This window comes from Peromyscus eremicus, chromosome 16_21 (assembly GCF_949786415.1).
Source record: "Peromyscus eremicus chromosome 16_21, PerEre_H2_v1, whole genome shotgun sequence".
Taxonomy (NCBI): domain Eukaryota; kingdom Metazoa; phylum Chordata; class Mammalia; order Rodentia; family Cricetidae; genus Peromyscus; species Peromyscus eremicus.
The window spans coordinates 10,473,791-10,485,145 of NC_081432.1; the positions used below are offsets into that span (position 1 = coordinate 10,473,791).

The 11,355-nt window shown below is 49.1% G+C and overlaps 1 protein-coding gene across 1 annotated transcript; it reads right to left on the reverse strand.

Moving 5' to 3' along the window:
- Positions 1-1,120: 1,120 nt before the first annotated feature.
- Positions 1,121-10,467, reverse strand: C16_21H21orf58 (chromosome 16_21 C21orf58 homolog). The gene is made up of 7 exons (XM_059282351.1): positions 9,912-10,467; positions 9,041-9,077; positions 7,899-7,972; positions 6,877-7,044; positions 4,305-4,416; positions 1,937-2,052; positions 1,121-1,677 (listed from the first exon to the last, which is right to left on the reverse strand). Exons 1-7 carry the CDS (start codon positions 9,969-9,971, stop codon positions 1,438-1,440), a joined length of 807 nt encoding a protein of 268 aa, XP_059138334.1. The 5' UTR covers positions 9,972-10,467; the 3' UTR covers positions 1,121-1,437.
- Between the last annotated feature and the right edge of the window lie 888 nt (positions 10,468-11,355).

Genomic DNA, 11,355 nt, shown 5'->3' on the forward strand with positions numbered 1-11,355 from the left:
CCTTTCCTGGAACTTACTCTGTAGCCCAGGCTGGCCTCGAACTCACAGAGATCCGCCTGCCTCTGCTTCCCCAGTGCTGGGATTAAAGGTGTGTTTTTTTTGTGATTTTTATATGTGTATGCGTGTTTTGCCTGCACGTGTATATGTATACCATGTGTTTGCCTGATGTCCATGGAAATCAGAAAGGACATTGAATCCCCTGGAACTGGAGTCACAGACGTACTGAGTTGCCATGTACTGGGAACTGAACCTGGGTTTTCTGCAAGAGCAACAAACGGTCTTAACTCTTAACCATTGAGCCATCTCTCCAGCCCTTTCTTGTTTGTTTGTTTTATGTGACAGAGTCTTTCTGAGCAACTCTGGCTGTCCTGGAACTAACTATGTAGACCAGGCTGGCCTCGAACTTAGTCATCTGCCTGCCTCTGCCTGTCTAGTACTAGGACTAAAAGTGTGTGCCACCATGCCCAGCTGATTTTATTTGTAATTACATGTAATCAATCAGCCATGGAGATGGGGTGTATGCACACCACAGTACAGTTGTGGAGGCCAGAGGGACAACCTGCAGAAGTTGGTCACACCGCCATGTCCTGAGGATAAAACTCAGTTATCAGACTTGACAGCAAGCACCTTTAGCTGCTGAGCAGACTTGTTGGCCCTGCATGTTTTAACTGAAACCACATCACACGTTCTTCAGCTTGCTTCTTTCACTTTAGAGTGACGTGACCGTTCCAGGCATGACAATCGGGTCTTCCCCAGTTACTGTACTTGACTTTCTCCTGGTTTGTGTGTGGGCATGTGTAGCACATCAGGGCCTCACACGTGTTCAACAGACTGTCTGCTACTGAGCTCTGTCTCCGGCCTCAATTTGACTCTCATTCCAGCCTTCCATAGGAATGTTAAAGTGTGTATGTAGCTCTAATGATTTATTCTGATCTGGAACTGTTTTTCTTACAAGTCTTCCATAATAAAATGTGTTTCACCTGGGTGAGGCCTTGGTCGCCTAGCTTTCCCAGAGGGCCCTGGAGAGTAATCGAGGCTGGAAGACCATGATGCTTCCTGAGATAGGCGAATGGCCCAACCCACCTGGAAAGGCAGCACGATTTTCAGTGCAGGTCCCGGGGAAAATCCAGGGTGTCAAATGAGGGGTGCCCCGGGACCTGGGCTGGGGTGAAGGTCACTCTATGGGACCAGTCCTGCTGGGCTGTCAAAAGATCTAAGACACAGCTTTCCCAGAGGGTAACATGGCTCCACATTGACAGGCAACTGGGGCTGAGACCTGCAACTGAAATTTTTTCTGGCTCCTTCTAATTAGCCACAGTTCAGTGGTCTAACCACAGGGTGCATGTGCTCTTCAGCACACATTGAGGAGTGGTGACCAGGCCCATCTTTCCACTTACCTGCTGCAAGACACTAGCTTCCTCCCTCTAGACTTCCATGCTAGGGGTAGCTGGGATGGGAAGTAGTCGGCTCAGTCAGGTGGCTCACAGTGGGCAAGAAGCTGGCTGCATGTGGGAGGGCAGTGGCTGCAACCACTGGAGGCCACCCTGAATATCCTGAAGGGGCGCCTGTGGAGGCAGCTTGCAGCTGGGTGGGGGGTGCATAGTGGTGGTGGTGGTGCACTGGGGGTAGCTTCTGCTTTTCAGCTCGCAAGACTCCATGGTGCGCCCATCGTTGGTCCTGGCAGAGTACACAGCCAGGTCAGGACTGCAGCATACTTTCCCTATACCTGGGCCCAAACTGTTGGGAAGGGCAGCAGAATATGATGGGAGTACAACCTGGACATAGAGTTCTCTGTGCCCCAGCTACATTACTTATTCCTCATGCAGAGGGACTGGGGACATTGTCTTCACCACATACCCACAAGCCAGAGAAACCCTTGCACCGGTACCCAGGAGCATCCCCCAGCCAATGACTAAATCTCAGCATCCAAACCTACCTGGAGGGTAGTAGCACGTGGCCCTGTGGGCCCAGGTGGCAGAGCTTTGAGCATCATGTTCTGCATGAGGATCTGGTGCATCTGTGCATTCTGCATTAGCATCATCTCCACCATGTCTGAAAGGAGAGTCAGGTCCTTATTCATATGTTGGCACCTGATGACAGGCTCTACTCCGAAACTAAACTGCCCCTTACGCTTGTTAAAAGCAGGTGTGGAGCCTGACCACACTGGAGAGTGTTGGGGCAAATGGGTCTGTGTTTTTATTAAAGAGGAAAGGGAAGGTTAGAGGTAGAGAAGACAAGGGAGGTCAGGTGGAATAGAAAGAAGCTGAAAAGATCTCCTAGTCTCCAGAGGGAGGATAGCCCTGCCCAGCCCTGAAGTGATTTGTTACTACAGTACAGAGTGCGTATCACTCAATGACACACGTGCCTGGCAACATTCTAACTTTTGACAACGTAATGGACAAACATTAGTTCTCCCCCACAGCAACTAGACTCTGTAAACAGAGTGTTGGGACTCTGTCAGCCTCTCTAAAGGAACATCCCCCAGGGCCACCTTCTCAACCAAAGGAACAACCAAGCCCAGAGTCTCAGGGTGGGGCTCAAACAGAAGCACCAGGACCTGGACAGCCCAGCCCAGGCCATAGGAGCAAGGTAGGAAGCCAGACCTTTGCTGTGACTCCCCTGCAAGACAAAGACAAGTCAAGAGGCTAAGTGACAGTCCCACTCAGAACAAAGACTCTGGGAGCTTTGGGTGAGGCCCCACCCAGCAGTAGCAGTGGGAGGTGCTCTGGAAGGGAAGGTCGCCTAAGTCAAGCTGTTTGGACGCCCTTGTTAGAGTCTAGCAGGACTAGATAGATACCAGATGTCATCACCCATGCTCTGTGATGTCGTTCAATCCATCACTGGCTACAGTGTGTTGGTCCTGGCCTTAGGTACAGTATACTAACTACACTAAGCCAGTCACAGACAAAAATTACATGACTCCAGCTACATACTCAGACATGTCAAATTCAGAAAAACCAAGCAAAATGGTGGCTACAGAGACTGGGGGAGGGGGGAATTTCAAGTGTTTAAAAAACTTGTTGGGCAGTGATGGTGCATGCCTTTAATCTCAGCACTTGGGAGACAGAGGCAGGCAGATCTCTGAGTTCAAAGCTAGACTGGTCTACAGAGCTAGTTCCAGGACAGCAAGAGTTACCAGAGAAACCCTGTCTTGAAAAACAAAAACTCTTTTAATTATTCGTTGTAGTACAACAATACCATTTAATTCACACCACGGAAATGTACATCTGTGGTGGTTTGAATGTAACTGGCTACCATAAGCTCACAGGGAGTGGCACTATAAGGAGGTGTGGGCTTGTTGAAGTACATGTGGCCTTGCTGGAGGAAGCATGTCACTATGAGGGCTGGCTTTGGGGTCTCCTATGCTCAAGCTACACCTACTTCAGACTACTTCCTGTTGTCTATGGGATCAAGAATTAGCTACTTCTCCATTCTCAGCTCCTTCTCCATCACCACGTCTGCCTGCATGGGGCCATGTCTCGCCATGATGATAATGGACTAAACCTCTAAAACTGTAAGGCACCCCATTAAATGTTTTCCTTTATAAGAGTCGCTGTGGTCATGGTGTCTCTTCACAGCAATAGAAACCCCAGCTAAGACAACATCTAACAAATAGTTTGTGTGTGCTTTGTTGTTTGTTCGTTTTGAGACAGGGTCTCTCCATGTAGCCCTGGCTATCCTGGAACTGCTAGAGATCTACCTGCTCTGTCTCCCAAGCACTGGGACTAAAGGTGTGTGCCACTAAGCCTGAAAAAGCCATTTCTTATCTGCTCTTACAGCCCTCAGTCTCTGGAAAGGGCATCTAGTTCTTTGTTAATTCAGACGAGGCTCCAGCCGATCAAAGACCCACAGAGGCAGAAAATAAACAACTCACAAGTCTCAGGAAGTCTTTGAAACCTACCAGATATACAAAGTACCTCCTTCCACAGTTATATAAGCAGTAAGGAATGCTGAGGAGTTCAGACCAGCCAAGCCGCCTGGAAGAGTTGGCCTGTTGATTTGCAGAGCTCTGGGATTCCAGATTTCATGAGTCATTATCCACCTTGGGGTGGACTTCTGGTGATCTGGCTGCCTGTTGTCCTTGTTTCTGTAAGTAACCCTAATAAACTCACTGATTAACCAAGTCAGACTTTAGTGGTATTGTTACCCTTGTCTGTTACTGGTTCTCTATCTGGGGTGAATAGATGTTTATGTTGCATCTCACCAGGTAAAGTGTCACCCAACACCTACTTACAAAAATATTTTCCCTTTCAGTATATAATTTCACAAACCTAAGGTAATAGCAATCTAGAACACATACGCACCTTCCTTGATACTTCCCGATCTTTGAGTGGGAAAGGCCTGAGGAGGAGAAATCTGTGCAATCAGTGGCTGCTGGGGTAGCTGCTGAATGATGGTGGCAGGAGGCTGGGGGGCCTAAGAAAGGCCAGTTGATTAGTTACATAAATGTATAGTCTTCACAAGTATCCTCCATCCATCCATCTGCACACTTAACCATCCATCCACCCAATCATTTATCCATCTACATATCTCATCCATTTATTTGCCCTCCTACCTATCCACCTACCCATCCATCCACCCATCCCATCCCTCCATCTATCATCCTCCTGAAGAGAAATTTAAATTATTAACACTCTAAGTTAAATAAACAATTGAATAGAAAATTTTTTACATCTGGTTATCATTAGGACTTGGTCTTGTTTTTTTTGTTGTTGTTGTTTTTGAGACAAGGTCTCCCTGTGTAGCTCTGACTGGCATAGAACTCACTATGTAGACCAGATTGGCCTTGTGCTTGTGGTGGTCCTTCTGCCTCTGCCTCCAGAGTATAGGATGTAAGTATATACCACTGCATCCAGCAGGTACATGATATTTTTAATGTTTCTCATGTTTCCTACCTTCAGGAATGTAGTTAATGCCTGGTTAACTTTGCTTTAATAGATTTAACAGTTGATGTGTCTTTCGACTTCTATGCATGTGGGCAGATGTGTAGTGGAATTTCGTGGTGTGGGGAGTCTAGGGGTAGACCTGCTTGATGCAAGCCAGGTGACAAATCTTCCAGGGTCTTGGCTATTGTAGCGCCACCACCAACTCTGCTAATTACTACAGCTCTCACATACACGGCAGGGCATATGTGGACCCTGTTGTGCACAGATAACCTCTGGATTCTCTTCTGAGGGAAGTCAATGTGCAGCAGTTTCAAGCAAACGCCAGAGAGACTTGTTTAATCCTCCTTAAAAGTCTAGAATGAGCAGGGCAGTGGTGGTGCACGCCTTTAATCCCAGCACTCGGGAGGCAGAGGCAGGCGGATCTCTGTGAGTTCGAGGCCAACCTGGTCTACAGAGTGAGATCCAGGAAAGGCACCAAAGCTACACAGAGAAACCCTGTCTCGAAAAACAGAAACAACAAAAAAGTCTAGAATGAACTTGCCCCTTCTTTCTATTCATGGAGTCAGTGGCCTAGACCATACTTGGGAGCTTTTTCCACAGAGATGTAGTGAACTGGGGCTCGTGGACCACGTGGGCTCAGTTGTTAAAAATGAGAACAGCTAGAGACAGATGTCAACATGCATCCTTATCAGTAACCATTTCATGAAAATCAAAATGCATCCTCCTGTGTTACAAGGTATTTCTCTTCTTTTTCTCTGCAAACATGTAAGAACATGAAACTGGCCAGGTTGTGGTGCATGGTTTTAATCTCAGCACTTGGGAGGCAGGGATGGGAGGCAGGATCTATATAGTGAGGTAAGCCTGAGTGAGTCCTGGCCCGCCTGGCCCGCTCAGACATAGTGAGGCCGAGCCTGTCTTAAAAACAAACACGATGGTCCTGACAACAGATAGAAACATCTGGAACCTGGGTACAGATAACTCACCAGCAAAGGGAGTTCTGTGGGATCCATTCCCTCCACTAAGTGCTGCTGCCTGTTTTCCTGCCCACAGGACAGATGTCTTCCAGGTCATCAACATGTCCAGAACTTTTTCTCTTGTGCCTATTTATTCTCCTTATTCCTGCCAAGTCCCAAACAAAGGTCTCACCTGGGCCTCCTAAGTCCTCTGTTTAAGGATATTCTTTCTGAGCCAGCGAGATGCTTAGCAGGTAAAGGTATTCACCAAGAGACTTGGCAACTTGACTTTGATCCCCAGAACCCATATAATGGTGGAAAGACAGAACCTATTCCACAGTTTTGCTCTCTGACTTCCACATATGTACTGTGGTGCATGTGTCCCACATATGCATTCCATGCACACACACACACACACACACACACACTAACAGTACATACAATTTAAAAAGTATATATCATTTGCCCAAGACGTCAGTTGATTTCTGTTGCTTGTGACTCAGAATGCTGTGTGTAGGCCACACCACATAAAGCTCTCAGAATGGTATACCCTGCTGTTTGTAACTCTGTCCCTAAGCCAAGGGCTTAAGCATCCCTGGTCACTGTGAGGGATGTGTTAAAGGGTTGTGCTTCTCTGAATTCAGAGCCCACTGGTGCTAAACTCCCCTGATCCTTCCAATGCAGCTGTTAGGTGGGTCTAGTAGGAGGTGAGTCCATCCTGAGAGTTGGCCATCCCTAAGCCAGTCCTCCATGTATTTCCCCGGATGACCCATGGTGCCATGGGCAGCAAATGAAACTGCTGTTGGCTCTTAACAGATTGAACCTCTCCAGAGCTCTGGCATCCTGCTGGGACCTCCTGGAAAAGAAATGAGAGTGTCCTCGGCCTCCCTTTCTGGAAGTAGGAGGGAAGAGAGAGACACCTCTGGCCTCCCTGACTGGATGGCCTGCTGGCAATACGGTGCACTTCTGCATGGCTATGAAGTCTCACTTCTGACCCTCCTACCCCACTAGAAGCTGCTGTTACCCAAGAGCCCTACCGGGGCCTGGATGATCCTTGGTGGCTCTGGTGGTCGGGGCAAAGGTGGGGAAGCAGCCGGGAAGGCATTCACGGGAGGCACCTCTGGGTTCAGGGCTGGTACCATGGTTCTCTCGTGTGTCCTCCTCCAGGCATGGGCTGGGGAGTGCTCATTCATCAGCTGCTGTTCCTAAAAGGTTGACAGCCCTGTTGGTTATAAAGCCATCAGCAGAGGACCCTGACTCAACCTATGGACCTCACTGGGTGAACAGGCTCTCACCAGTATGGTTTCCCCATGCCTCACCCCTGCCAGGGACTATGGCACCCAAATGTTCAGGGCGGAGTCCCTGGAACTAGGGATCTTTTTGTCCCTCTTCCCAATGTGACCATATCGAATAAATAATTTTTTCTGCTCTCCACTGTTAATTTGACTTCTAATTGGCTTATTGAGAATGGGTGGCCAAACTGGACTTGGGACAAAGGTTATGACCCCAAGTTTAATAATACTCCTTAGGAAATACTTGGAAATTCTGTTTCTCTTAACGTGTACCAAATACTTGTAATAAGTTTCTGGTTGTTATTATTTCCCAGCCAACGATATAATGGTTTTTCATGCATGTCGGCATCAACCCCATTGTAGAAAGAGCAAACCTCTTGTCCCATGGGACTGTGGGGATGACATTCATACGGATGCTTCTACGCAGGGCCGCTTCTTGCTGCTGGCCAGTTTAGTTTATGTGAGCTCTGTGTCCTGTGGGAATGGGCCTTGACTCATTCATTGCCTGCTCTGTGACAATGACCTAAGCAGTTTCTAAGCTCACATACTGCCTATACCTGACATTTTACCTTCTCTGATTTCCTCAGAGAAGTGATGGGCTGGGAGTATTAGTCTCTTAAATGCTCACAGTTCAGTTACCAGCCCCCAATTTGCAAGCACTAGCTAACTGACCTCAGGAGTACAGACAAGCATTTGTTGGAGTCTCCTAGCCAGTGTATTAGCCCATGGAGAGTTAGGCCCCGGGTTAGGCAGGTGGACAGGCCTACCCAGAGTTTCTGTAGAAGGTCTTTCCTTCTCCTCAAAGCACTCTGCAGGGCAGTGTCTGGCTTTTCCTGCTGTCCTGGATGGAGAAGGCACACATCACTGAGGAGTATATCCTGGCTGGTAGCTCTGGTGGAGTGCCCCAACTTCCCGGCACCCTGGGATTCAGAGTAGTCTGGAGCCTGCTGAGCTCATGTCTGTCATTAACATCCATTCCAAAGAAGGAGGGACCAGGGCTGGGGCAGGGAGAGAGGGGGCTATGGTAGAGAGGGGAGGACTTGGTTAGTCAGCCCAGTGCACTTTCTTGGTCCTGAAAGGCACTGAAAGTCAGTAGAACAGATCTCTCTTAGTGCTCCAGCATTCTGTACTGCAGGAGGCCTCCACAGGCCCAGTCATGCCTCCATAGCCCTGGCCTCAAGCTGTCTGGAAAAGACAGGCATGCTCACCAACTGGAGGGAGAAGGTCTTACTCCAGAGAAAGCTCTGGAAAGAGCGTGCTTACCCTGGCATCCTACTGGAGCTAGGATTTTAATGATGCCTGGACAGGCTTCTCTGGAAGCTTTACCTGGGACACCCTTTGGCACATGTGTGGCCATTGGGTTGTGTAGAGGTGCCCTGGATCATGTGGCCTGGTTTGCCAACTTCCATCAAGATTTGAGGCTCCCAGGTCTGGCCAGCTGCAGTCAGTGTTCCCAGAGTTACCCACAGTATGAATACTCCATGTTTTAAAGAATAAGACATGTTCCTCTGGCCTTGGATCCTCATTCAGATGTCCATAAACCCATATTCTGGTCCCAGGTACTGAGAAGGATAAGACTGAGCTCCTGCCCATCCCTGGAGTCAGAGCAATATGAATCTGAATTGGTTGGGACAATTTTTACACCAAGCAATCTGTCACATGACCCCTCTGTGCCTATATTTCCTCATTTACAAGATGTATTCCCTTTCCCCTAAGAGTCTTTTGGCTAAGGGTGCAGCATGTGTGCATGCCAGTGTGTGTGTGTGTGTGTGTGTGTGTGTGTGTGTGTGTGTGTGTGCTGTTTTACAGGTGAAAACAAAAGCCAAGGCCTGCTCTGTGCTCTGCCTGCCACACCTCTGGTCTATTCTCCTTCCTACTTGTATGTGCCCAAGCATCTTAAAGCTCTTACCTGCTCTGTCCATGCTTTCACGTTCCTGTTCCAGCATCTGTGAGGAGGAAACTGCGATGGTGACTTGGCTCCAGGTTGGTGAGTGGAGTCTGTGCTGCCCACCTGCCTGTGTAGCTGATATTCCAAAAGCTATAGGAGTGGTCAGCACCCCAAAGGAAGTATGGAGGGCAAGAGGCACCTTCCAAGTGAGTTGATGGGGCAAGGGTCACCATTCTATTAAGGATTATTCTGGTCATGTTCTCAAACATAATGCATGCCATCCATCTTAAACCCAAAGTGCTTTAAGGGGTGATGATCTGTTGAGACACAGTAGGACATCCTAATGTACACTGATGGGCACCAAAGGGTTTCCCTGCTGGAACCCAAATGGGACATCCTGAAGGGCTCCAAGAAGGATGCTCCGGACAGATTTCTGAGTAGCAACCCTTGCAGAGACAACCCTCAGTTGGTATCCAGGGCCAGCGGGGCCCTGAACTAGGGGTTCCAGGGTTGGTAATAGGTAGGAAGGAGAAGAGGAACAATGCAGACAGAGCATGCCGAGAAGTTGACCATGGCCAGCATGGGTCCCCAAGGGCCCTATGCTTCATTGCTTGCCAGGGCAGGCATGTTGGTCATTGATCACTCAGAATTTCATAGATGGTCGAAAAGGTGGAGAAGACTCGGCATGACCGGGTTTTTCCCTGGGGATGTTGGGCTCTATCTCCACAGTGAGGAGTATTCCTTTAAACACGAGTCTGGAGGTACAGGAACTTTACAGGGATCTGCCCCAGAAGTACGCTTGCTGGAGGGACAGCCTGCCTCCTGACTTTGAGGCAGGAGATGAGAGCGAGCAACAGGGGTTGACAACAGCAGTGGGTAGGCTCTGTCTTACCTGTTCCAGGACTTGCAATGTCAGCCGGGTCATCTGTTCTGTCACCGAGGAGTCCAGCATCCTAACAACTGTATAAGAGGCCACCGAGAAGTGCGAGCTGAAGTCCCACTCTGCCTTGGCCCTCGGTTACATGCAGCAAAGAGCCTCCTTAGGGGTCATGGTGCCTCAAGACAAGAGAAGAGTAAGTAAGAGATTGACTGTGCCTCCCTGGACTCCAGTGCCAGAGCCCGCCCTGGAGTCTGTGACAGTTGCCACTCTGTGGAAGGGAGGTCTTGGGTTGGTTGCTAGGATGCCTCTGGGAGTCCTTCCTGGGCTCTGTGTCCAGTAAATGGGTTGCCTGTAAACACTGATCCACAGGTGTGGCCAGGCACATATCAGCGGGGAGGTAAAAGGCCAGGGGGACATACTTCAGATTCCTCCAGCCTCCTTACCCAGGGAAGTAGTGCAAAAGAATGAGTGAAGGACTCCCCATCTCCCTGAGATCCACACCCACTGTTGTTACAGTCAATCCCTGTTGCTCTTCGCTAATCTCCTGCCCCTGCAAACTGCCAGGAGAAGTTCCTGCTTCCAGAGCAAGCCATCCATCCCTCCACCTCCACCCCACCCCCCGGTCTGGCTTCACAAGGAGGAGCTATGACTTCTTGTTTGCTTTTTTTCTACAGCGTAGAACTAACTACGTTCTAGCAGTTTCCAAAGTCGGGAGGCAGGCTGTACCTACCAGCAAGTGTACTTCTGGTGCACAGCCCTATAAAGCTGCCTCTGTGACACTTTGTCCTTACTTGGAACCTTCAAAGAAAAAAGGCAGTGTGGCTGGACACCAGGAGGACCATGGGAAAGGAGCGTCCTGGGGGTTTCAGGACATTTTTTTGTAGCAGAGGCTTTGGCCAGAGATGGGTCAAGTGCACCTCCTAAGGGGACACCCGGCCAGAGGGTACAGACAAGAGTAAAGAAAAGGAGGTCACATATGGGGGTGGAGGCTCTAAACCAAATGGGGTGTAAATCAGTGCCTCCTCTTGAGGAAGGAGATGAAGCTAGGCCATAGCAGGGTCTAAGCCCTATGAACCTAAGAGACAATCAGGGTAGGGTCAGCACCCCCAGAACCCAGCTAACTCTGGAAACTGCATCCGATTGAAGGTGAGTTAGAGGGCAGACATAGACAAGGAAAGCAGAAGCAGGCTCCCTGAGATGGTGGCTTCTTTTCTCAGAAGACATTGCTAGGAGAAACAGCAAGGCATGGGAGTGGGTATCATAAACTCCGATAAGGGAAAGCAGGAACTATCCTCAGTTGGGACATCTATGATGTTTTCCCTCTGTTTGACTTGGCCTGTGGCTCTCTGGGAGTTAGTGCCTTTCTTATGACATTGTACTGAAGTCATAACCTATCAACACAACTTAGCCCTGCCCTGCTGACCCGAGAAGCAGCTAACCTGTTTCTCTGTTGCAA